The sequence below is a fragment of the Apus apus genome, chromosome 4 (assembly GCF_020740795.1).
Source record: "Apus apus isolate bApuApu2 chromosome 4, bApuApu2.pri.cur, whole genome shotgun sequence".
Lineage (NCBI taxonomy): Eukaryota > Metazoa > Chordata > Aves > Apodiformes > Apodidae > Apus > Apus apus.
In genome coordinates, this window is record NC_067285.1 from 31,347,194 (window position 1) to 31,375,036 (window position 27,843).

The 27,843-nt window shown below is 42.6% G+C and overlaps 2 protein-coding genes across 5 annotated transcripts in view; one reads left to right on the forward strand and one right to left on the reverse strand.

Moving 5' to 3' along the window:
* ZNF365 (zinc finger protein 365) overlaps positions 1-27,715 on the forward strand; it is an 83,524-nt gene extending 55,809 nt beyond the window's left edge. Inside the window, exons 1-5 of one of the 4 annotated variants that reach the window (XM_051617118.1) lie at positions 9,162-9,256; positions 9,548-10,279; positions 19,357-19,537; positions 21,532-21,569; positions 25,292-27,715. In XM_051617118.1, the coding sequence (XP_051473078.1) occupies positions 9,561-10,279; positions 19,357-19,537; positions 21,532-21,569; positions 25,292-25,538 (1,185 nt within the window). In that variant the 5' untranslated portion in view covers positions 9,162-9,256; positions 9,548-9,560 and the 3' untranslated portion in view covers positions 25,539-27,715. Of the gene's footprint in view, positions 1-9,161; positions 9,257-9,547; positions 10,280-19,356; positions 19,538-21,531; positions 21,570-25,291 lie in introns of those variants that run through there. The other 3 variants (XM_051617119.1, XM_051617117.1, XM_051617116.1) reach the window with 3 other exon arrangements.
* Positions 1-27,843, reverse strand: part of RTKN2 (rhotekin 2) — a 139,166-nt gene that overhangs the window by 41,040 nt on the left and 70,283 nt on the right. The gene's annotated exons all lie outside the window — the stretch shown is intronic.

A 27,843-nucleotide genomic window follows, 5' to 3' on the forward strand; every position in this document is an offset into this window, starting at 1 on the left:
AGGCAAATGTTATTTCATGAAAATAACACAGTAAAACCCAAATAATTTCTCGTTACTATCTATGTACTTTTTAAAAGCCACATAACCATTTGTGGTTGGAAATTTCTATCAGAGGTTTTAAGCCTGGTCCTTGAGGAAAACCTGGCTTGTAATTATGCAATTATGTCCTGTTTCTCACAGAAACAGATACCGAAAAACCCCTGAGCAGTTCATCCACTTGAGTGCTTAGATGAAAGAAAAACATCCACAAGGATAAAAATATTTCTGTTTTTAGAAATGCCAGTTAGTTGTCCATTCCAAGCATCCCTAGTCCCTGATCTCCACCAAAACTGTAGTTTTTCCTGTTACTCCAGTTCCCCTTGAAGTCAAACCACAGAAAGAGGATGACATTGGGCTATACCTATGTTCTCCTCAATGCCAGATGGAAACATTCAACAGTTGGACTTGATGATAATAAAGGTATTTTTCAACAAACCCATTCTATGATTTCTTGCTAAATATAGTACTTTTTGCCTAGTAAGTAGACTCATTTTTATTCACCATTATGAAAAAAAAGGGGTTGAATAGCAAACATGAGTATCTGCATTTTACCTGAGGTTCATTTGTCAGAGATTTCTATCACCCTTCTAACCATTTCACAGCCTGTTAAATGAGCTGAGACGATGCTTCATGTCACTGTTGGTGTTTTAAATTACACATAATGGTAACAATAAATAGTATCTCATGTTTTTTACAGACAATTTCATCTGGAAGAATAAAATACCTAGTTCTGCCTGGATGCATGTTTGACTTACACACACGCACACATTCATTTGCTTATTTTAAAAACCAATTTGAGTCCTAAGAAGCTATTTCTAGCACTTGATTTTAACTGTGTGTTTGTACAGCGTGATTAAAATGCCATCAGGTTGTTCAAAGAAAACTCAACAAATAGCAAGCAAGATCTTTTCTAACAGGTTTTTTAAGCAGCTATTGCAGACCCAAAGGGGATGTTATCCAAGTCTGATCTGGGACACAGACAATCAACTTTAAAGGTAATGCCCAAATACATGTAGGCAAACAGTGTTTGTGCACCAATGCCTGAAAAAGGCAGTTTTAACCAGTAAGATAAAATCTCTGTTTTCTCTTATTCTTGCCTCACTCGGGAATGTCTTCCCTGACCCCATCAATCAACAATCTCTACTACACTGAGTCATCCTTCTTACACATATATGCATTACGTTTTATGGGGGAAAACGCAAGCAGAAGCAAGCCACTAACATAAAGACCATTTTTACTACATGTATTTCACAATGTGGACACACATATTATGATCTGAATTTTTTAAAAAACAGCCCAGCTCTTTCATACAGTCCCTTCCAGACCTGCATCAGCTTTCACCTTCAATATGCCAGCCCAGGGGGAAGCTTTGAAAGACACAAGTGGACTATTGCTCCTCAGCTGCCCTTTGTGTCTCGCCAAGTCTCTCCCCAAACCTTCTTCTCTCTCCATATTCTTAATGAGGGGCATGTTCTTTCACACACACGTGTGTTGTTACATCTGCCTGCTACACAGACAAGTACATGCTCTTGCTGAATTGATTTAAACAGGCAATTGGCACCAACAGGCACTGCAGCACCCAGAACTTCATTGGCAGCTTTCGTGCAGGCAGTACACACACCACTCATCTGAACAGGTTTTTCTCATCACCACTGCAGTCACACAAATTTTTAGACATTCCTTCTAAATTATCTTACTCTGTGGCATCGCTAAGCAGGCAGAGAACAACTACATCTTTGACCATTTTAGGAGGTAATAACTTTCAAACATAATTGAGACCACATTGGTTTACATACAGCCAACTGAACTTGACCAGCAGTCATCTTGACAGTCAGCTAGGAAGTCATCCATAGTAAACAGGCTTCTCCCAGATATGTATCTGAGGGCTCAAAGATGTTTTTACGGGACAAATCATTCTCTTGTTGCTAACGGCTTCGCCTCTGCACATTTCTGAACTACATTTACTGATCTACTCACATAGCCTAAGCTTTGGATAAAATGTTTTGGCAGAGAACAGAAAGCTGACAGTGTGCCCTAACTGGGTAGCATGGCAGCTTTTGTGTTAGCCTTGGAGAGAAACTTGGGAAATTTCACATGCTGGAAAGGCTCACCTGAATTTAACATAGGAATCAGTCAGTCTGGAGATGGAAGTAAGCCTATTTGGGCTCTGTTTCTGCTCCCTGTGGGAGGATCTGAGGCTACAAATTACATAAAGAGCCATCTGGGGTGCAAGAAATTTAAGGAAAAGATAGAATGCAGCAAACTACAATAGTACTTCTTTTTTCCTTTAGTGAAGACACATTCCAGTTTCCAGTCTCCTCTGGAGCTAACAGTGTCTAGTCCCACAGCCTTCAAGACCTACTGCCTGAAAAACAGGAGTGTATGTGAAAACATCTGGTTTTGGGAATCAGCTGTTACTTATCTTTCAAATCAACAGTTTTCTTGTGCTTTCACTGCCAATACAGCAGTGGCAGGAGCACAGTCTTTCCTAAAGACTATGCCTTTTATTTACTTAATCTTCCCAAGGATGCATACAATTAAGATTGGCTAGAACATGGAGTAGTCTAATTGTCTGCCAGTTCATCACCCTTTTTAGTCCTTGCGAATGAGAATCTGTCATTGACTTCAGAGCCCTCTTTTGAAAAGAACCTGCTCTGGGTGTAAAATCATTAGCTGAATCTAATGCTCACCACCAGTGCCTTCAAAGTGGTTAATATTAAAGATGATCCATCACCTTGCTCTGGGCACTGCAGATTTAGCAGTTGCAATGGGTAGCATTCATTATAACAAAAATAAAATTGTCTTTTGAAGGACAATGAACTCCTGCCTCATTTTGCACTACACAAGACGTGGTTTTAACATTTGGCACAAAATACCCAATGTAACTAAAGGCCAATTCTGCAGTGATCTAGCACCTAACACTCCCACAATATGTGCCATTTAGACAAGAGCAGGGCTGCAACAAGGGAAAAATGATGCTTTGCCTTCATGTTGGCCCCGTGTGCTCAGGTGAATTTCACCCCATATCTAGCAAATTTCTCTCAATGATATATGCAGCCTGTTGCAGAAGAGGCAAAGGACTTCAAAATGACTGCAGCGACTTGGCTTTTCTTGCTCAGTTTGAGCTGTTGTTTGACTGCGACATGAATACTGAACATTGCCAGCAAAGCTAAAACACTAGAGAGAACCAGCACATAGGAACTAGTAAGTGCTCTGTACTTTCCTTCTAAGTCCATCCCTTTATTGCAGATCATGGGGTCCTTTTCTTCATCATATATGACAGCTGTTGGTTTAAGTGTCTCACTCTCCAGTTACTTTGAACCCCACTAACTCCCCTCATTTGGTGTCCTGCCCCTGCCCAATTGCAGAAACCTCCAGCCTACCAGTCATTCTCCCAGGAAAGCAACAGTTGCTGCCCCAGACCTTTACACGTACTGCAAACTAGAAAAAGAACTGCTCATATGAATATCTGAAAGGAGAAGAGAGAAGGTAAGAGGAGACAGTGTGAAGGAATAGAAGCAATTTTCCCTAAACATCAAATAAAATCAATATACTTTCAGATGGTATCAAAGATGCAGATCAGAAATGTCTTCTGTATTCCTTTGTGATACCCACCACAGCTGAGCACTGTCCTTTTTATGTCTCTGCTTTTGCAAATGAAAAATGTTTAAAATCCCAGCACATAGGATTAGGCACCAAACCAAGGTAATTAGTTACAAATGGCAATTTTCAGTCCTTTCATAGCCTTTTGGGGCACTTTTTTAACTTGGGAAATCAGTGTGATTTATTTCGTACGTATATCCTCTAACATGGAAGGCATGTGACATGACCTTTTAAAAGTGATATTCCTTATCATCCAATGTCAGTTGCAGAAAAAACGCTATCAGAATGAAATACATTGAAATTCTCTTTTGCTGGTGTGCTTTGTGCTCTTCTTTCTTTTGGAGAAAATGTCTGTATTTTAATAAGTCCCAATGAGAAAAAGGGTTTACTGCAGGGAGAATTCCTTCTTTAGAAGTTATTCTGAAATTTTTGCTGCCTTTCATTCTATTTTTTTGAGTGGGGCAGCTTATTCCAAAAATGAATGACCCCCTTTCTGCAGCAGATTGTATCTCATTTGGGAAGAGCTCCAGGAACAGCAATTGCTGTACACCTCTGTGCTCTGTTCTGTATTCTTTCAATGTGTATGTCCAATACCTAATCCCACAATTAATACCTGAAGGGGAACTCAAGCGCTAGACAGAGCTGGCGTATGCCAGGCCAGTTTGTTGCAGCCACGTATAACATCCTGTCCCAGTTGGAGAGCCATGCTAGGTTAGTCCCTCACTGCCACCAGTGATGTCCTTACCCTGTTCAACTGCTGTTACTTGTCCCCAAGTACCAGACCTGAAAGTCCCAGCACTGCTGCCAAAGGTGCTGCTACACTGTGCAAGATTTCAAAAGGCTGCCATTGTGGAGAGCAGGAGCGAGCTGGCTTTATTAAAAGGCTCCAGCTCATTCTTGTGCACATTAAAACTTAGAGCTGAGACTTTGATCCACCGAGTAAAGGCACTGGAAACTCAGCATGTTACTCTTCCCCTTCAAAATGTACACAGTAAAGAGTAACCCAGTTGGAATGCAAGTCTGGCCAACTTTTCTTCTCTTGAGAGGTGTTAGTTGCATTTTCTTTATCTTTCTAACTAACTGAAGTAACTTTTTTTGAGGAAAAATCAAAATGGATGAAGTGCAGGCCAGACCCATTGCCAACACTCCTCCCCATCTCTTTCTTCTTCTGTATTTGGAAAATATGCCTGCAGCCTGGTCACACCTGACAGCTCTCGCCAGGAGTGAGCTAAATGGTACAAAAGAACACAAAAGAGAATGCTTTGTTCTCTTTTTTATCCTGAAAAGCATGCAACGGTGTGGGTAGAGAAGAGAAAATCTAAACAACTGAAGTCAGCTCCAGCCAGGGGTTACCTATGGGAACACTAATGACTTTGCAGAGTGCAGAAAGGCTGGAAGCAGCCTGAAACGGGGCGGGATAAGCTGCAGCACTCTCACAGCAGGCTGCCTCTCTTGTTGCCGTGACAACAAAACTCATTTGAAAACACAGCCTCTACTTTTTTTTATTATTTCAAAAGATGGTAGATCTAGACTTTCCGTGACCAGATCTGAGCCTCCCTAAAGAGGAGAAGGCAACAAGTAACCAGCACCGAACAGCCACACAAACCCAATGCGGACACTGATGCGCTCTTCCTTCCTGTTCACTCTCTCTGCAAGTGGAGTGTTTATCCATCAGTATGCTGGAAATGCACCATGGAAAGGCTCTTTCCTACTAAGTGGGTATGAGTGCCCATGGCAGTAAAATAAACTTGGTTGTGTGTTTGTTGTACCCTGAACATATCTGCATGCATGAGTCGCAGTGTAAGGCTCCACTACTGTAGAAGTCACTAAAGCAATCCTTACAAGATTCTAAGGTCTTTCCTTAGAATTTTTTACTCACTTGTTACTTCCTCTCAATATACAGAGAGAGAGGAAATGGTAAATACAGGTAAGTTTCAGCAGCTCAAATAATCACCTGCATCTGTCATGTCACTTCCCAGCATACAAATTAACTGAGCTGAACAGACATACCTATTTCAGGCACAGGTTTTGCAGCAGGATGGCGGAACTGTGCTGCTTGCCAGAGCCAAAAGCACAATCCCATCTGCATGCAGTTGTGTGCATCTATCTTTATATACTCATGCATAGTTTAGTAAAACTTCCCCAACAGAAATTCTGTGCAGATTCACATCTCTGCTAAACTGGGTAGATCAAACAGTGAAGACCTGGCTGGGGAGTGCTGGCATGAAGGGGAGAGACAAAAATTTCTCATAGAAATTTCTGACACTCCTTTCCAAAGCAAACCAGTGCACAAGCAATGGCAATCAGAGGCTGCTGAATGCAGCCAAACCGATCCTGGGGAATCCATTTCTATGCCACAAGAAAAAGGCTCCCACAAACTTGTCAGGACTGTGAGCCTGAAGGGGAAGTTGGCTGCAAGTAAAACCAAAACTGATTCACCTATTTTCTAGGATGAGAAAAAAAAAAATATCAGAAGATAAACAACTTTGGTAACTCTTGGAAAGCAAACTGATTTTATAAAACTCCCTTTTCTAGCCCCCTTCTGGAAAGTAGCATTATCAGCCAAACAAAATTTACTTCACTTTTTAAATATGATTTTTAAACTTGTAGAAACCCTCAAATTAAGAAGAGGTTGGGTAATCAGTTTCCACCAAAAATCAGAAACTAAGGGACAGCAGATACAGATCACTACCTGAAAAAAAACTGAATATACTAAGTATTCTACCTTTCTTTCAACACCAGGTAGGTTGGTACATGCTGGTTTCATTTAAATAACTTTCATCCTTCTGGAAATCTTACTGCAAAGTTTTTAAAGAGATCTTGAAAGGGAGGTGCATACAAATACTGTGGATAATGCCTCCCCAGCGCTTGGCAAAATTTCAGGGATGAGTCATACATTATGGCTGTGTAGATTTGGGCTTTGTGTTAAGCTATATTGTACGATTCTACCCACTCCCAATTTAAATCACAGGGGATGAAGCTCAGACATGTAATGGTTGATGTACGTCCTCCACTGTAAAAAGCACACGTATTGATAAATCAAAGGGAGACTGTTCCCTGAACGTTGAGAGAAGGATGGGACTGCACATCCAAATAGGAGAACCAGTAGATAACTAAAGAGATGAGAAGTAGGATCCCAATCCCGCAAAACAAATATATAGAGTACAAGTAAACCCTGAGAAATCTTGAAAGATTTGCTGGGGCTAGATGGCTGCTAGTCAGCTGGAAGGGGTGGGTGGGTGTCAGCTCTTCTAAATGTGGGTGGAGCATCAGGTAGCATCCCACTAGGCTAAGTTCAACTCACTGGTATAGCATTCATCTGCATCTCTGAGCATCAGCACTGCGTACCTTTCCCTGATGTGGAGAAGGTGGAAAGGCAATGAGCACAACAGAGAGAGATAATGGACAACAGAGGACAACAGCAAAGAAAGCGGGGACCAAAAGCATGTCACACCCACACATCTGGTCCTGCCAGTGTTGGTGTCCTTCACAGAAACACTCAGGACACCCAAATCTGGAGGCAAGAACAGTTCAAAACTATTTCCCCCTGACCTCTCTTCTAGTTTTTGGTACCACTTGACGACAAAAGAAGGGAAAATCACCACACTTAGACACGATAATCCAGGACAACTAACTCATGTAAAACGTTGCAGCCTGGATGGCAGCCCACACACTTTAGAGATTAGCTGAAGCTCTGAATTGCAATTTGAGTAACTTCCTTTGATGTGCCATCTGGTGAATCGTTTACTGGGAATGTCTTAATCACATCAAAGGCATCTATCAATGTGCATGGATTTTCCCAGTATATAGGACTCTGCCTATATATTGTACTCAAGGAACGGAGATATTAATACCAAATGAAACTTTACCACAGTGGTTTCTCCAACAGTAATTAAAAAAACCTGCAGCATATTACCACTATGGCCTCAAGCACCAGATTTTATAAGAACAATATTTCACTATTACCTCAAAAAGGCTGCTACTCTACAATCAGCCTTATGTTTCTGAAAATTTGTAAAAATGGACACACATCTACAACATTGAAAAAAAGCTGAGAAGCATATTCCCCTACTGAAGGGACCCACTGGCAGCATGATGTAACACCAATAACATCCACTCCTCATACTCAAAATGGAAATCCCATTTCTACTGACTCCCCTTCCTGAAATCCTGAGGCTAAACTGGGGTCACACTCACAGAAAAAAAAAAAATCTTCCTAGCTACTAACATAGTTTTAGAAAACCCCACATACTATTATATTCAGTATTCTTAGCACGTTCATCAGGGACCTGGATGAAGGCACAGCATGTACCCTCAGCAAGTTTACTGATGATGCAAAACTGGGAGGACTGGCTGATACACCAAAAGGCTGTGTTGCCATTCAGTAAGACCTGGACAGGTTGGAGTGTTGGGCAGAGAGGAACTTCATGAAGTTTAACAAAGGCAAGTGCACCTTTGGGTCCTGCAGCTAGGGAGTAATAACTCTGTGCACCAGTACAGGTTAGAAACTGACCTGTGGGAAAGCAGTTCTTCAGAGAAGAACCTGGGAGTCCTGGTGGACAAACAGGTTAACCATGTGCCCCTGTGACCAAGAAGGCCAACAGCATCCTGGGGTGCATTAAGAAGAGTGTGGCCAGCAGGCTGAGGGAGGTTATCCACTCTACTCTGCCCTATTATGGCCACATCTGGAGTGCTGTGTCCAGTTCTGGACTTCCCAGTTCAAGAAAGGCTAGAAACTACTGGAGAGAGTCCAGTGGAGGGCTATGAGGATGATAAGAGGACTAGAGCATCTCTCTTACAAGTGAAGGCTGAGAGACCTATTCAGCCTGGAGAAGACTGAGAGGAGATCTTATCAATGCTTAAACATATCTAAAGGGCAGCTGATAAGATGATGGGGCAAGACTCTTCTCAGTGGTGCCCAGCAACAGGACGAGGGACAATAGGCACAAACTCCAACACAGGAAGTTCTGTCTGAACATAAGGAAAAACTTTGCCAGTGACAGAGCACTGGAACAGGCTGGCCAGAAAGGCTGTGGAGTCTCCTTCCCTAGAGATACTCAGAATCTGCCTGGATGCAATCCTGTGCAACCTGCTCTAGGTGAATTTGCTTTAGCAGGGGTTTGGACTATAAGACCTCCAGAGGTCACACTTCCAACCCTTACCACAACATACCATATTCCCAGAAAGACACGGCCAGACTATATCTATTTGCACGTATCATTCTCGTCTTGCAGCTTAAACGCTTTTAATTGTTTATCCTTCAGCATCTTCCCCACACAGCTCATGGACAGGACCCTGCAAACCCTCCCGAATCCCAACCGAGAGGGCCCAGGCAAGCGAGCCCCGGGGGGGGGGGGCGGGGAGCGGCCCGGCTCAGCGTGGCCCCGGCCCCACGACTGCCGGGGCACTGCCCCCCGCTCCGGTCCTGCCGCCCCTACCGCAGCCAGCGCCCGGAACCCCCGGTTGGCCCGGCCCCGCCCGCCCGGCCCCGCCCCGCCGCCGGGCGGCGAGAGCGTGTGGCGGCGGCGGCGCCGCGCTCGGCCTGATTTACGGCGGTGCCGCAAAGGGCTCCCCCGCCGCGCCGCCTCGGGCTCCGCCACCAGCAGCACGTCGGGTGAGTGCGGCGGCGACCCTGCGGGCGGCTGAGCCCCGCGCCGAGCCGGGCCCGGCCCCGCTCCGCCCCGGCGAGGCCCGGGCGGCGGCCGAGGCGAGCAGAGCCGCGTCGCGTCTCCGGAGCCCTGCGGCTGGCCGGGACAGGGCGGGGCGGGCCCGGTGCCTCCCCTGGCAGCGGGCGGAGATGGCCGGATAGCCCTGAAAAATCACTGGGAAAGTTTCCCAAGTTTCCCGGCAGGGCTGCCGGGCTGCCCCGGCCAGGCCTGAACGCGGGCTGTTTTCTCCCACCCAGGGCCCGGCGAGGAATGCAACAGACGGCCCGGGATGAAGGCAGGCAGCCCTGGCCGGAGCCGCTCGGCAGCGTCAGCCTCTGCCTCCCCTTCCGCTGCCCGCGGTGCGGCGACCACAGCCGGTTCCGGAGCCTCTCCTCGCTGCGGGCACACCTGGAATACAGCCACAGCTACGAGGAGAGGAGCCTCCTGACCAAGAGCAGCCTCTTCTCGCCCCTGAAGGACGCGGAGCTGATCTCCCCGCCCGAACCCACCGCCCAGGGCAGCCCGGGCAGCCCCGGCAGCGGCGTGCAGCACAAAGGGCCCTACCTGAGCTTCTGCGGCAGCGGGAAGCGCGAGCAGGCTCTGGAGCTGGAAGCAGAGCGGCCCGTCTCCTACGTGTCAAACTATGCGCCGGCTGACTCTCCCAGCGAGCAGGTTCCAAAACCTGGCCTCCCGGCCACTGACTCCAAAGCCTCCTTCGAGGCACACGTCAGAGAAAAGTTTAACAGGATGGTAGAGGCCGTGGACAAAACGATCGAGAAACGAATCGACAAGCTTACCAAAGAGCTGGCCCAGAAGACAGCGGAGCTACTGGAGGTGCGGGCAGCTTTTGTGCAGCTGTCCCAGAAGAAGCAGGAGGTGCAGCGACGGGAGCGGGCTCTGAGCAGGCAGGTGGACGTGGCGGTGGAGATGATCGCAGCCTTGAAGCAGCGCCTCACCGAGTCCGAGGAGGAGCTCCACCGCAAAGAGGAGTAAGTGGGCAGGCGAGAGCTGGTGGCTTTGCGCGGGCTGGCCAGCACCTGGCGAGGGGTGGCTGTTCAGTTGCTTGCTGGTTATAAAAGAGTCTGGTGCCACCAGCTTCTGGTCGCTGTGTTTCACAGCCCCTGTGGCCGTGTCTCCTGAAAGGCAGGGGACAGCTCCCCGAGCAGGTGGCTTTCATGCTTGATTCCCCAGGGACTTTTACACCCTCTAGTGACTGTGTTATGTCCCTTTTTCATGGGGTAGGGTGGAGTAGAAGCTGTCATCAGCGTGTAATCTGCTTTACACTGACACCTCTAAGCCACTATCTTTTTAAGAAGAGAGGGGTGGCTAAGTGCTGGAGGAAGTAGGTAAGAACAGCCAGTAGCACGTTTCTCCTGAAGTCTTCCCACCAGGGTCAGCAGGGCTGTCCGAGGAGCGGGATGGTCTCCCATGCAGCAGCAAAGCTGCATTGGAGACAGTGCTGAAAAGGCTGTGTCCAAGTAGGTGTTTTAGATGAACACAGAACTGTGAAACTGGAATCACTTATTGGGAAACAGGAAGCAAATGCCAGAGTCGTTTTGACTAACCTCGGCCATCTAAAAATGTGTTTGTGATGCATCCATTAAAAATACAGTGATAGATGATGTATTATTTATACATGAACTACTTAGTTTATTCAGCATTTGCTGAAACCTTTCAGGCTTTTCATAGCAGCATAACTTCTTTTAGAGGAATGCAAATAAAGAATCTTGGTGGTGGAGTGCCTCTAAACCAATTCATCTGCTTACAGAGGGAAAAGATGAGAAGTGCTAGTTGCCATGACACTGATCTTAGAAGAAATAAGGAAGGTGGTGTAGGAATCCAGTGTAGAAAGTTTGGAGGGCTTTCATTGTTCCTTCCTGTAGGCTAAGGACAAGAAAGAAAATATTATGGCTCTTGTATCAGCAGAAGTCATTTATCTTGAGGCAGTGCTATAGAATTCCCAGAAGAAGGGACACCAAAGGTGGTGGGATTCAAGCATCTGAGGTTTGTATCCTCCTTGAAGGGATATTCAACAGAACCTCTGATTTTTTAAATATCAGGTAGTACTTACAGAAGAGAATACTGAAGTACTAAAGATAAAGCTAAAGATAGTAGTGGAACTGAGACAGATTAGAAAGTGGGCTGGAAGGAGGCCATGATGGTAACTTACAGTTTGAAGCAGTTCTGGTATTCTCATCTAGCCTAGTTGCCCTTACAGGCTGTTTCACAAGCATGATTCATCCTATTTGTTCAAGAAAAGTGTCTTATAGGGGAAGAGATTGCTCTGTGGAGGTCCTTCCTCCTCTGCTGACTAGAAAGGACCTCAGGTAAACAGCTGTCTTAGGCTAGATGCTGCACTTCAGATATCTAAAGTCAAGTGGTATGAATCTTACCCCATACTAAATGTGGAATGTACCTTTAAAATTCAAGGCTTGAGATCCACAGGAAGAACATGACTGTAAGGAGAAAGCAGAAACCATTCAGTGGAGCAAAACCAGAGTGCTGGAGAAGAAGAAAAGATCTTGTGGAAAAAGAGGAAGGGGGAAAGAGTTCTGTGGGTAGAAAGGAGTAATATGGTATGGCAAAGGGCACTGATCTGTGAAAAGAACAAGGCAGCAGGAGTTGTGATTTTTAACTATAGTACAAAAAGGCATAAGGAGGAGGCTTCTTGCCCCCCTAGCAGAGTGCTTGCTAGCAGCAGTGGTAAGCTGTGGTTCTCAGGCCAGAAAAGACAACACAGAATGAGAGGAGAAGTGGCAAAACACAGTCCCTCACACTAGAACGTTGCTAGGCCTGGGAAAGGGTCAGAAGCTCAGATGATTGCTGTTAGAATTCTAGACATCTCTGAAGGAGGAGGCTGAATGCATAAGCAGATGAGGAGGTGATTCTGTGTGTAGCTCCTAAGTTGGTGTTACAGGGAAGAATGAAGGTTATTTGACTAATAAGAAATGCTAACCAAACAGGCAGCTGCTCAAAAGCCTTTACCTGAGTACCCAGAGTATTGCTCTTCTAGGATTACTGCTGGCTTGCTTCAGCTTTCAATAAAGAACATAAAAAAAACTTGGAAGTAAAAGCAGCAATAGGAATGAGAGAATAGATACTACACAGTGGTGTGTTAATTTCTAAAGGCAAATTAGCCTAGTGCTTGCTAGTGGGTAACACAGAAGGATGATCAGCCTAGAGTATCCAGGGGGAAAAGGGGGAAGTGATAGTATGTTCTTGCAAGTGCATGTGCCTTGCTCCATAGCATTGCCTCTTAAAAGTCACTATGAGGGTACTCCAAGGAGGCTGAGAGGATAGGCAGGCTGTAAGAATAGGTAGAGTTCACTCAGAAAAACTGAAAATACGTAAATTTTTTCTTGTTCAGATGGTTCTTGCATTTCCCATCTCGGAGGATTACAAAGGATAGTCCCATAAAAAAGGCACTGTATGGATTCCCAATGAAAGGGTCATCATATAATTAGTAAATCGAGAAGGCAAGTAAGTATAAACAATAATTTGTAAAAGCAGGACTAGTACTTATAGGGGCAGCTTTTCAGCTCTGAACCTCTAAAAATGTCTGGGACACTTAGCTTTGTGGCAGTAGCCAGGGGGCACTGGATGGTACCCTCTGGCAGAGGGGAAAGAAAGTATGTTCATTACTCTGGCAGCAACAGTGTCACTTGCCTGGTTTCCTCCTGAACTGCTAGTAAATTCTGAGACCAGTCTCCATATTCAGTCCTTTGTGTGTTCAAAAAACTTATTCATTTGCTGTGCTGAGAAGACTTTATCCTTTAAAAAAGGAGGATCTCAACTTTGGCATTGATTTCTGGAAGAAGTCCAGATGATTAGAAAGCCAAACAGGACTGCTTAATGGAAATTGCAGAAGCAGGAGTTCTCACTGCAGATTGTGGAAAGTCAAAGGCAGCCCTTCGGGACTGCTTTGATGCTTGCTGACCTTCAGAAATAAATGCTTTCATCAGTTTCTTTGGATTTTTATTTTTTTTAAAGCCATCTTGTGAATACAGATAAGTTTTCCCAAAACTAGCATTGATATTGAGCCACTGTAGCTGAAAATTTGCTCTTTGTAGGAGGAAAAAGCAAGCCCCTGTTTTCCCTGAAACACCTCCTTATCATCCTATTTCTAAGGAAGTAAAAGAAACAAGTCTTCCTTTGGCGTCTGGTTATCCCCAATAGCAAAGGCCATGGACTGGGGTTCATGTAAAAACAAAAAACGTTTTATAATCAACATACATTTCTGGATCTCAAACTGACTGAGGTATGACTACTATAGATTGTTCTGAAGGTTTAAAAAAATCCCAAACCACCCCAAACCAACAAATGATCCAAAAGAGGGAAAAAATTCTGGTCCAAGACTTAGATAAGGTCACAAAAATTATTCTTTGGAGGCACTGTAGAGAAACTGACAACTGACATAAAAGCTGTGATCCTCTACATGGCCACATTGTTAGAAAGCTGGATTCTCTGGTGTGTTCCATAGAGCAAGCAGCAAGTCTGTAGGCATCGCAGCTCCAATAGAGTTACGTTGTCATTGCTAATCCAAGTACTAAATTCAAATGACAGCACTAAGAGGTTTTACTGTTTACTCCCTCATTCCAGTGAGACAGAGGTGTGCTGGTTCTGGCCCCCAGCAGACACAGGGCTGCCCATTTGAAGAGTTTGTAGGGATCAGTAGGGTTATTTCTCTAGACCTATCAGTTGATCTTTTTGGTTTTTTGTTGGTTTTAAATAAAGCCTATAGCAGTCCAGCAAAGGCAGTGATAAAGCAAATATATCCCTTTAGTTAAATGTTACTCCTGTTCTCTTACCAAATATCTCTGCTAATGTACATACTAGTGTGATGCCCTTGTAGAGATGAGCTTTGGTGAGCGGCAAGACAGGTGGCAGTACCACACTAATAATACTAACACACAGCTGAAGTAGTCTAAACACAAGAAAGTGTTACAGAAGTCACTCTTGTATCACTCTCATATTTAGAAAGTCAAAAGGTCAAAGCTTTTTTATTATTATTTGGAAAAAGAAAAAAGAAAACAGGATATTCTACAGAAGCAGGTACAGCTACCAAAGGTCACAGTTCACCAACCTGCCTCAGCTGGCCCCTGGACGTTTTGATGAATGATGACTACAGGGTTGAGCTTTCAGCAGAGCTGCTGAGCAAATGCATGATTTCATTAGAAAATATGCCTGGAAAGGGATTATTCAATGTTTGATGAAGGATAACGCAACACAGAGTGAGTACTGTAATCTTAAAGATAACACAGAAGCCTGCCCAAAGGGAACGCAGACTTTTGTTGAATAAGATACTAAGAAAAACACTGAAACTAAAACCAGCTATGAACATAACTTATAGAAGACACCAAGAGGCTTGCTTCTGGAAGTTAGGTAAGAAAGCAAAAGTGGTACTTTTCACTAAGTCTGAACAGGGTAATCGTTTGAAGTGATGGTCCTCAACTGGAAGCTACCTTCAGTGGCAACTTAATTTCACTTTGTCTCTTAATTACAGGGTAAGAACATTAATGTAGTATGTTGCCATATCTCTGACAGTGATTTCTTTAACCAGGCTAATGCATTTGTTTGGAGGGTGTCTGGTCATGCCTCTGCTCCAGCGTAGCCTGCAGTGTGAGGGCTATTTCAGAATAGCTATGGTGGGGAGTAATTATTCTTGGCAATGGCTTCACCTTAAATTTGCAAGTAATGGATCTATCTATGCAAATTAACATCTTGACAACAAGATTTAGTGTTGGCTTTTAGAGATCACTAAAATTTATGCTTTGAAACAACAGCTTTCCTCTAAATATGAATTCCAGTTGTATGACAAAACAGTTTTGATTTTGTTCTAAGTAGAATATGACCACAACTACGCATCGTTCTTCCACCGTCAGTTTCAGGTGGTCCTGTTCTCTTTCCCATTACCTTTTGTCTTCCCACTCAAGAGATTACTCCCCCCCAGCTGCATTGGTTCAAGTGTAGCATGACTATCCCACAGAAAGGCTCTGTGAAATAAAGCATTTTAATCTTCCCAGGGTCATCTCAAGTAAGTTCACCACTGAACGAGTGCAACTGGTAGGACAGTAACTTTCTGAGGGGAGGACGTGTGAACGTTTTGAATTGACTGTGCTGATAGCAGTGCAGGAATGTGAAACCACAACCTAATGAGTAACAGATAGCAGCCTTCATGCAGCAATACCAACTGGATGTTGGATGAGGTCAGTGGTGTTAATACTTAATGAATGTACTTATTTTAAATATTGTGAAATTTTCACAAGGAAATCACTACTTACTGTAGTAGGAACTTACCTGTCCTTAGGTAAAATAATGTAAAGATTTGGTTTCCTATTAATTTTAGGCAGAATTATTCCAACTGCAATTCTCAAAAGGGATTTGATACTTGGGTGCAGGATCTGCATAGAGACTCATGATTGTCTCCACCTACAGAGCAGTTGCTGGTGTTGAAGTTGCTGTAAATAGTCTTGAGACCAGTATTATGCAACTGTAGGCGGGCTTGATTGCAATGTGAGAAATCATTAGCTCTTCTTGTCAGTTGTTAAGGAGCTGGAGCTGTCCCAACCTCTGCATCTACTCTGTGCATCACATATTTAACTGCTGAAAGCTGTACAAATACTAAGGGTATCTGCAGGCTCCACGTGCCAGCAATTGCTTCAGTAAAGAAGAACTGCAGCACACTAGCCCTACAAGGAGAACTATATAATCTAGTGGTAAAGGTAGAAGAATAAATGTCACCTAGTTAGTCTATAATTTACAACTTTATTTACCACAACACATGCTGTTTCATGACAACAGCCTCCATAAAGGTGGTTTCAGGAAAAGTTTCAAGGCAGACTATCTGTGGTTTTTTCCGTGAGGGCAGCTAGGCTGCAGTTGGAATGCAAACCACCAAACTACTTAAGTCTGGTTAACTATAATGACTCTTGTTAACTCCCTAGCAGAGTCAGATGAAAATAAAAGCTTTGGCAGCAAGTCTGTCTTGCCTCTGCACTTGTTTTTTCAGCTAAGCACCTCAGAGTTGCCTGCTGCACTGCCATAAATTTTCCTTTGACTCCTGGCCCTGAGAAGAGCTTTTCTCTGGCAGTCTGGCAGTACAGGCATCTCCTGCTCCACTTGGACACCTCCTGGATTACATCCTGCTTTGTCTTTCCCTCTTGCTTGCCTCACCATGTCACCTTAAGCTTCTGGCAGTTCCATGTGCCCCCTGCTCTCTGGGCAGCAGCATCAATCTCTCCTCCTGAAAGGTTTTGTCTGAGGAGAGCACCCAAGACAAAGCAAGAAACCCACACTTCCCGCTGCTGCCCAGTCACAGCCCTTTAACAAAATGTTTTGCTATACAATATACCTTACTATGTAGTAAACTATGGGCAAACAGATGAGATCACTCCACCTAGAAAATTTGTGGCAGGATCTAGAGCTTACGGTGCTACAGTGAGTGCTAGGGTGCAGCTGAGTGGAAAGGAGCAGGAGGCTGCAAGCTGACAGGCAAACGGTGGAGTGAAGCAGAGTGGGATAGAGATGATGCTGAGAGCACAGAAGTTCAAGGGGAGTTAATAACTGTACATAACCTTTTCTTAATATAGCAGCAGAGCTCCACATGTAGAGTAGTCTGTGTAGGGTAGTAGAGATCTCATTAGGAAGGGCAACACTTCAGGACTGGGCTTTCACTCATATTCTGGTTTTAGGTGAGTGCTGCTGACAAGGCTGTTCTGCCAAGACACAGAACTCAGTGGGCCTGTGCTCCTGGGCTCTTGTTTAAGTATCTACCAAGTGGGCCCCACAATATTCATGGGCTCAGCTTCCCCCTAACTTCACAAGGAGCACCATCTGACCTCTGTGAACATCCATCTTTCCACAACCATAAAAGCAGAGAGTAAAAGATAGAAATCGTATCACATAATCCCAAAAGAATTGGCAGAGGCCAAATAAATTGGAGAAATAAATTGAAAGTAAAATAAAGAACAAGCAAAAAATCATCACAGTTATCTAAAAAATAGAATTGAAGGGCGAGGGTCATCAGTATGGCTAAGAAAAAGCCCTGACAAACTGTAAGAGACAAAAAAGGCAATTACACAGCAGCTGCCGGAAGCTACATGAGTTCTTTGAACCATTTCCCTATTGTTCATGGTGGAAGGAGGTTAAAAATTCTTCTGGGAACTCACTTAAGATAACCAAGGCATAGCCATGGCACAGAGTGGGCTCTCTGAGAAAGAGATGTTGGATCAAGTAGACACACTTATTAGCAGTTACTCCTTGGGGGTTGATGTTGTTCTTCTGAGAGGTAAGAATGAAGTGGAAACAAAGAAAGTAGCTGAACTAACAGAAGTGCTACTCATCAGAACAAGGCGTGTGACCAAGAACTAGTGACTGGGTGTATTCTGTCTCCTGTCTTTGTAAAGGAAATTTAGAGTGCTGGTACCATTTCAACCAAAAGAAAACTTTTTAGATAAAAGTTATTAAAGGCAGGTTCATAGACTGTATAGGGGCAGCTAAAGAGAGAGAAATTATGGAAGCACTACTACTGCTTCTAGTAACAGTTTCTACAAATGGTATGTAGAATGTCAAGTTACTTTGAGTAGTACAGAAAGCAAGGAAAATAATTTATTGACACTGTGTCTCTTCGTGTCTCTTCTCCTCCTGATAGTGACCAGAGCCTTCCAGAAAAAAACACTTCCCCTTGCTCTCTCTATAGCACAGCTCAATAAGGATACATTTGTAGGAAAGGAAAATTTGTGGGTACTCTATTCATGCTATGGAGCAGGCAATTAAACAATGCTTTTGAACTGCTTTTGCTGATACAATTACAGATGTTAGCATTCATGAAACTATCACCCTTTTAAAAAACAAATGCCAACTCTTCTTAGTGCAAACCAGCTCACTGTTAAAACAACTATACCGACTTAAACCAATGAAATGCAGAGAAATATCAGATTTGTTATAAACAAGCTAAGCTTTGAAAGGCTCTCACTGTTAGAAACTGTTTCCCAGTTTCTGCTTAAAACGCTTTTTCTGCAGTTGATGTATTTCTACCAAGGAATCACGCCCTTTCATTTGGCAAGCAGTGGTTCCTTCCCACCCCCTCAGTTTTGTACAATGCAAAAATCAACATGGTTTCATTGGCAGAACAAGAACTGGTTATCCAGACATTTATTAACTGGGGAAGTTCTACATGCCCAGATTTGCCATTTTTTGTAATACATAGTTCACTCTGTAACCAGACTTCCCCACTCAGAAGCTCCTGATATCAGAGGTCCAAATGGTGGCCTGCTTACTGGTGGCAAAACTAATAGTATGCAGAACACTTCAAAGTGAGCTGTCTCAGTACCAAGTGGGGACTTTTCACAGTCAGTAGTGTCATCTGTTTCTTCCAATTGTCTTACCAGACAAGAAACATATCTAACCTCCTGACCTAGAACTTGCTCTTCCTTGCATGCACTCCTTGGCAAAGAGTAGATTAATGTAGATTAATTAATTAAATCTAATCTGTAGATTATCTGTTAATCTCCCATGCTCCCACTAGCTCCAGATGATAACACTGCATTTTGACATGTTGGCAAGACTGCAGCCAAAATTAAGTTCTATGGCCACAGTAGCTCTTTTAATTTAGGAACCACCCTAGCATCAGCACTGAATTACCATTGTAGGATTGTGATGAACTGGGAAGATGAATATGGGGGTTCATCCACTGCTCTTCATGTTTCAGGACTGAGATACACATGGGTAAGTAAAAAAAGATCAGCTAGCTGTAGCTGTCTCCAGATACCTTGAGAGGTGATGCTTAATGACATTTCTGCTCCGTGAACCACTAAGGACTATTTCCAAAAGACCTAATGTGACAAAGATACCCAAACCTACTGCCCATAAACTTAAATTCAGCATTCAGGGTTCCAGATCTTCACTAAGTATCCACAAAAAGATTGAAATCTTTTTATAGACGTCAAGGACAGTAATTAGCCACCATGAAAAACCAGAGAAGCATCAGTAATTCTTTGACAGCAGTGAGACCAGAGCACTTCCCATTATATAAACATGACCTCTTTAAAATGTTTCTGTCTTGCAGAGAAGTTGTTACTTTCAACCAGTTCTTGGAAGAAGCAGCAGAAAAAGAAGTGCGAGGAAAAGCCAGGCTCCAGCACTTCATTGAGAACCTGTTGCAGCGCGTGGAACTGGCAGAAAGGCAGCTAGAGTATTACCAAAATCAGCAGATGGTGTGCAACCACACAAACATCAGCGAGCATGTGGTAAGCCAATGAAGTCCTTCCCCTCATTGTCACCCACCAGCGGAGAGAAAGTATTTGAGTTCTAATATGGATGGGGTCAGTGGGTCAGGGTTATACGCTACTCCAGACAGATCTGGATTTGTAAAGTGTTTCTTCAGGCATGTTTTATTAATGTTTTAAGTTGCTACCTCACATGAATGAAAGGACCACAGAGTGTAAGAGAAGTAGTAGGCAAATACAGCAAAGGGAGATGAGAGAATAATGAGGTATTTGGTAGATATTTTTCTTTGGAGCTTTGGCTATTAGTGCTGTTACCTTTGCAGCAACCAGTTTCCTTTATGTCACTCAGTGAATTGGCAGGTTTTTGGAGCTATCTAAAGATTTTCATGAAAGATGTGCATCCGTACACAGGACCCGTCAGCTTGCTTTCTGTAGTTACCAATTACAGGACCCTTAGAGAAGGTGAATGGATTCCCACAGGCCTGTCTCCCTCAGATGAGAAACCAAAGCTGTCTGAACATTGTTTCTTTTAAATACATTATTTCTTTAAAAGCCTTCATTTCTTAATACTTTTTAGTTCCCTACAATGCATCACATTTATATGGCAAGTCTTAGCCACATGACTTCTGAAGAACACTTCCATTTAAATGACCCTATGCTAAGTAATTGCTCATCCTGGGATGTGAGAGGAAAGGCATTTGATCATGCACAGCACTGAACAGGTATGCAGTGGTGGAAAGCAGAGGTTCCCATAGCCACTTGAAAGACAAAGAGCATTATGTAAGACCTGAATAAATGTAGATGTGCTGAAATCCAGAGCAGGACATCTCAAACAGTGCTTGTGAGAAGACTGAGTGGGACCATAAAGTGGGCCTCCATATTAAATCATCTTCCCCGTTCTCAATGTGTTTACGGGGATGTCCGGCTCAGCAGTGTCCCCTGGGGAAGGCACTAATTTTTGAGGCAGCTGCCCTTCTTTCTGAGTGACTTCAGCATTCCTCTGAGGTCATCCATCCAAATATTAATCAGCCTGACCTTCAGGAGGTAATTACAGAGAAGCACACCCTGAGATCGATCCAGACTCCATCCAAGGCAGATGACAAGCAAAGTCAGGCTGGGCAAAAATCCATCTGCAAAATGTGGACAATACCAGGGACAGAGGGAACACTTACAAGAACATAATAATTTTCAGATGCCAGATCTGACTTGCTTGGCTCAGTGACTTCATTAAATGATATTCAAAGGCTCAGTCTAATAGCACTGATGGGAGATCAGTACAAAGAACCAATTTAGTACCCAGACCGATTTAGGCTGAGTTGGCATCAAACACCTCCTTTCCTGACCCCCACTAAAAGAGGGACTAGACAAAGTGTTTTCACACTGTGAATCAAACTGTTGTAAAAAATGAAGTCATGCAAAGTTGTGCTGGCACTGAGGCTATGCTGTCCCTAGCTGGTCCTGGGATTTGGGTTGAGAAGGGACAGAAACACTTGTGTTGTCACTCTCTACACTTCAGTGCTGCTGTAGGCAGAGCCACAGGCTCATAGCTGCAGTTTCCTTGCCACTTGTGTAGCGAAAATCCATCACTGCAAAATTAAAGGCTCTGAGAGAAGGTTAATTCAGTGCAGCTTGTTCAGGCACCGTCCCTTATTAATTATCTTGAACACAATAATTACTTCTCATTGTATCCATACTGTTTAATCTGATGTAAAAGATCTCTCTTCAGCCCACACTTCTTTAGCAATTTACTTTGATTATAGTTACAATAAAAATAATGGGGGAAAAAATCCAGCAGCTAACAACTCACACATTATGAATTTTAAAAATAGATGTAATAAGTTGGAGGAGTAATAATCTGTAAAAGCTTTTTTTTATTATTTCTTTCATGAATATTCTTCTAGTATTAACAGCAGGTGAGAATGAATGTATGATTTTGAGGACTGCTTATATTTTATCCCTGTACTTTAATTACTTGATAATGTAATACTACTAACCTGTTTCTGTTTTCTTTGCAGTTTACAGACATTTCATTAAATAAGAAGCCCAGATGCCTGTATGTATATCTTTTTCTCTCTTCAGTACACTAACTTGACATGCTTACATTTCTGCTTTTGCATTTTACCTTATGCAAATGCCTGAATCAGGTTGGGTTTGGATCAGGTTCTATACCTGAGAATGACCTATATTTATGTCATGTAATTGCATAAAGCATGAGTCTGCTAAATCAAAGCTAAAATCAGATGTTATTTAAAGGAAAAAAAAAAAACAAACTACAATAGTTGAATCTCTTCAACAAACACAGGCCAAAGTTCAGCTGAAAATATCTTTAACATTCTGTAGGTAGGAGAGAGACAGTTGTCATTTCCTAACTGACAGTAACACTGTCGACTTCAAAATCACATACAAGCAAACAAGTCTCCCGACAAAGCACGGACACTAACAACATCTCAGGTTACTCAAGCAGCTGTCCTGGGAGCAGCAGAACTAATTTGGGCTGATTTCCCATGTCTTTGTGACTTGGTCATGAGTCTCAGCGGCTGGTTGGAAGCATCACATGTACTGCCTGGCCAAGTGACAGTCAAGCAGAGCATCCTCACTTGGGGCAACCTTTCTTAGTGGGGACATGAGTATGAGTCTTTTTTCCCATTACCATCAACACAGGTCTGGGACTTCTGCATCCCTGACAGATTTGTGTTTGACCAATGGGTTCAAGAATTACTGGCAGACTGAAACATGAACAGATGGATGGGTTGGAAAATGAAGTAAAAATACAGTCTATAGCCTACTGGGTTGTGAGAGGGCTCTTTTTGCTCCTTGGGTTGTTTTTGTCATATGTCTTAGTCCTAGCAGGCAACTGGCCAAATACCCTTTTGCTGATAAGCAGTGTTTGCATCACTAATTAACAGCATGGGGCTTTAGCTTGGTTTTGGCTACTTTTTATAGCTTTTATAGCTTTCTTTTTTTTCCCTAACCATCAGATTCTGGACAAACTTAATTGTGCTAAGTAGACTTTGAGTTGACTATGTATACACTTTTCAGGCTTCTAGGTGTCTTAATATGATTGGAATCAAGGAAAATGTAATTTAAATATATAACCAGTGAATTCAGTGACTTGGTGAGATGAGTCCTTCTGCTAACAAGTCTTTGGTCTGAATTAAATGTAGTTTGGTAAAACTCATTAATGGCTGACAAATAGTGGGAGTTCAAAGGCATTTTATACTACAGCATTAGAGTTTTCTGTTTAACTACTGATATTTTCCTTTGAAAAGGCCCTGTCAAAACTCAAATCTAGCAGTAGCCTTTAAGGTTACCAGATTAAAAATGTCCCAGCTTGTCCTACAAAGCAGAGAGACTAGAGGAGAGGATCCTCAGAAAGATGGGAAAGTTTTATTTTGCTCTGCCTGTTCTGTGGATGAATCCAGCATTTGCATTCACCATGCTAGCTGTTTTTATGAGCTTTAACTCAACTAAGTATATAAGATGAGGTTTTAATGAGATGTACCAGCTAAAAAAATTGGGAACTGTTATTACCCATCCAGAAAATTCAGTGTAATCTTGGGGTTTGGGGCCTCCAATGGCTTATGTTGTTTGGAATCAATGGCTGGATTAAAATCCCTCTTGCTTCAAGGCCTCTGCCTTGCTTCCCAGTTCCTTTTCTCCAGTTTCTCTTGGCTGTGTTTAGGAAGTGCCCCACTGAAGGCATGACAGACCTTGCTGCAGCTAACTAAGCCATTTCTCGAAGGCTTTGAGACCTGCCTGCACATCTGTGCCTACATTAACTTTAAATGCCAGCTCCCACTGTGGACAAGCTAAAAATTAAGTCTCTCAAAAGCATGAGACCTTTCTTGAAAAATACCTCATGTTTGTGAAATGCAGCGTGAATAAGTGCCTGTGGCAGTGGGTTGTATTTAGTCACATCATTTCAATCTTTCTCCATAATGAGGCAGATTAGAATGTGTCTGAGTAGAAGTTCAGACTCTCAGACCCCTTGTATCAAGGAGCTGCTGCTTTCAGCAAAAAAACATTGCCTGCATCTGGACCTGGCAGCGTGGCATGTCATGTGCAATGACCTGCATCTTCTTTTGTCTTGCATACCTTCTTACCCTGACTGTGAATTAGAGGCAGACATCCAACTTCTCTGCCATAAACTCTTTCAACTGAAATACAGTTTAGCTCTTCTAGGCAATCCCCTCTGATTATATTAACAACTTTGATCTTCTTCTGGTTTTAATAGCATCATTCAGTACAGCAGAGGAGTGACATAACACCTGCAAGTGCTTTGGGAATAAGTGATGTAACTTGTTCACCATAACAACATCTGAGAAAAACAGAGCACGATGTCTTTTAACAATAACTAAGTAATGGACTGTTTCAAGCAATGCTCAAGAAGTGATCATAAACCGGAGTAGCCAATGCTTGTGCATTTACACAAGTAATTTCTAAACCCTAGCAAGTGGTCAGAGCTCAGGCTTACACCATGCCAGCATGACACAGAACCTGTAAGCTCCAGCTTGGACCTGCACAGCAGTGCCCCTCCAAAATTTCCCCACAGTGAAGTCTGATTGACAAAGCTGCCAACCAAGTAAAACTGTTCTACAGGAAAAGCTTGGTTTACATGCTGTCAACTGGCCCTCATTGCCTCCCACTACCAAATACAGAGACTTTCATGACACCTTTCTGGTCTTTAAAGAGGAGATGGCTTGCACTGTACCCACTCAAACCACTACAGCTTTTTCCAAAACTGTCTCTGTCAAGTGTGCAATATTGTTTAACTCCCAGGAGAAGCAGTACTACAGAAATGTGGTTTCCAGAAATACCAAACTAGGGAAAATAGCCCTATGGGAACCCTAAAGAGCTCAACTTGTACATTGGCACATCTGTTCTTCACTTCAGGCACAGTAGCTGGGCAGGCATGAGTTGGTGCCTTATGTTCATATTGCTGCTGTTAAATTACATGTATCTGCTGTAAAACATCTAAATATGATGTTAAAAGGGCCGGTAATGATCTTAGCTTAGCTAAACTATGAAACCAATTTCAACCTAAAATTTCAGAGCAGACAGCATGGTTCAGCTGTTGCAGCACCACGCACTGTGCTGTCACTGCACCTGAACTCACCAAATTCAGAAATGCTGCTGGGCCTGAAACATGGCAGAGAGAACAAAGAATTCAACTTACTTTGGCCTTTAAGCTTTCATAATGTTCTTCCCACCAACTTCTGTACTGCCATTTCCTCTTCTGTTTCAAATCAAAGCCTAAATGCAAAGCTAAATTTTCCCTAGATGGCTGGGCAGCACAAAGGCAGAGCAAGGAGTTTCCTGAGCCATTGACCGTTAGTAGCAGCCACAGTCAGGGCAGTGCTGAGATACCACTGAGAAGTCCCCACAGTTCCTGCACCCATTTTCAACTGTTAACTGGTGCCGTATGATCTTCCAAAGACCATGGGTTTGGTTGCTGTGAATACATACACCTTTTAAATCCATGTAGATCATAAATTTATGAGAATACAGACCTCAGTAAGGTTTCAGTGCTCCAAAGTCAGCAGAATGCCATCTGAATAAAAGCGTAGATGCACCAGTATCACATGTAGGGGTTTTTACACTTCTGACTACCGAGACACATAATTCATCTTACAACTCTGATTTTAACCTTCAGCCTGGTCCTGTAAAACAAGGCTATTTCTGTCTTCAAAAATGTATGGGCTGGGGACATTTTTGGGACCTTTCACTTTGCAAAATTGAATAACAGTAACTAATGATGACTGTTATTAATTTCAGAAGCAGAGGAAGTCAACAAGCTTTGTATAACATCCCTGATTCAAAGCCTCATTCCTTTCAAAAAGGAAGAATCTTGTTGAAAAAAGCGAAGGATGAAAAAACCAGCTTGCAGCCAGTGAAATGCTTCTATGAACCTATTGATTGCCCAAGAGAAATATGGAGAGCACAAAAGAAGGGTGAAGCAGTTTGCTCTGCCAGGAAAGTGAGCTCAAAATCCAAGATGGGGAAGAAGGCCAAACCGCTATAGGAATGGTTAGCAATATATAGTAACACAGGAGCTTGGTTTCAATGGAGCAAATATTGAATGAAATTCATCATCCTACTTTTTCCTATCCATCTGGCCATGCCAAAATGTATCAGATATAATACATAGAAATATATACAGTATGGAAGATTTATATTATTTAGTAATGCCATTCCCTCTTTGGATGCTGTAAGAGAGGTTACACTTTAGCCAGTTGACATGGAGGTTTTTCTATCTAATTATTTATTTATTTATTTATAGAGCTTATTATAACTGACTGCTGTTATCTTGCTGGGCAGTACTGTGGCTGTATGTTTAATTATTTTAGTAGCAGCATGTGGCTTGGTATTTTCTTTTCCATCTGTGCTGTTGCTGAAGTTCAGAAGAATCCATTTAATTGGCACCTGAATACTTGGTCTTTCAGCTTGGGTAGGTAGAAGATCAATGATTCACTGTTACCTGCACAAAGTGCAAAACATCTACTTGGGTTTCTTGAAGTCTGTTTGCAGCAATAGGTTGCTACTCTGGATATTCTGCCATAAGCCCAGTGGGGCACATTTCCACATTTTACTGCATACATTAGACCATTTGATTCTGCCATGTTGCCTGCTGGTACAAGTTTGGGCTGCTCCAGTATTTCAAGCACAGCTTTCCAATTCCAGAAGCTTTATGGCTTTGCTGTACACACCAGCCTCTGGTGTCACGGCAGCCCTGACAGCATTTCAGTACCAAGTGCCAGCAGCAAGTTGTTACCCACTGTTGAACAGCAAGTGAAAGGCTAAAGCAACGGCGTTACCTTGCATGGCACTGCGTTCAGCGCCTCTGCTTGGTTCTAGGCAGGAGAGGCCTAAAATGGCTTAGATCATCACTGAAACCCTTCACAATTTTATATCTGAAAAACCTTTGCAGGGCTGACATATCCCTGTATTTCAACTAAAAACCTAAGAGCAAGGAAGTTAGAAACAACTGCAGGACAGGAATGTGCTTATTTACATTGGTTTGTGCCAATTAAAAGGATCCTTATTTATTAGAGTATCTATCAAGATGATTTTTTGTATGTACAGTTTTTTGGTAACATAAATTCTCATGCCATGTTTACAGATATGAACATCCTGTTGATGTTACTGATGAGATTTGTTTTCTCAAGAAAATGAAAGGATAGGGGAGACAAGTCTAATTTATTTTTTAAATGCTCATAACAGATGTAAATTGTTTTTGTGGAAGGTGATTTTTACAGTATGTGTACAAAGATTTGTGAAAAATGTTTTTCATTTTTTATAACTATAATTGTAAGCAGAACTGAGCATTAATAGAGAGTGTATCACTATGATGACTGCTGCAATAAGCACTTGAGTTGCAATGTTTTTAAAGCAGAAGATGACTGATCAGTCAACTATGATCAGGTAACTACAGATGTCATACATTTGTCCTTTACAGAGCTCCCAGAAAGCAGCAGAGTGAAGAAAGAGAGTATTATTCCTCACTTTAAATAGCGTATATGGAACAATCAGATATATGTTTAAAGTTTCTCAACACTGTTTCAGTAGAATGTCACAGTGTAAAACCAATTCAGGTATTTAGGTTGTAATGACATTTTAATACTTATTTAACCATGTCACAAGGCCACGCTTGGCCTTATGCTAGGGTTTGTGTGTGGTGAAAAGGAATTGTTAATTGTATTGCATGGGTTTGGGTCAGATTGTTTGTTACAAAAACTTTATTAGGCAAGCCACAAAATAGAAACACTTCCTTTAGTTTTTTCTATTGCTTCTGATATCCTTTACAAACCTGAAAAAATTACCCTTATTGAAGATAATATAGGTAAATTTTAGAAATATAATATATTCATCTTTATCCACCTGACACTGAAAGAATATTTTTATTTTTAAATGCCTGTCTACTCTGTTAGTCACCAAAGTTAAGTGCAACTACTAGTTCACAAATGAAATGTTTATTTTATTATTTATCACACCAAAATCTTGGCTAAGTCGCCCTTTTGGGGGAGGAGGAGAAAAAGAGAGTAAAATAACTTGCATATTCTTAAACTTTTCAAATCCTATGTAACAGTTTTTGCTGAACAAATGCCAGGTTAGTTAATTAGAAAGAAATTGGATTGTACTGTAACCCCAGATAAAAATTTTTAGAATATAAACATTCTAATAATAAAGATATATTTCTCAGTTACTGTGTCATTTAACTCTGTGAAAATACAAGCCTACCCAACGATGGAGAAAAAGACAAGAATCAGCAGCGCTGCTTGGACTTCTCTATTACTCAGATAAAACACCATCTCACTAAAGCTGGGCTG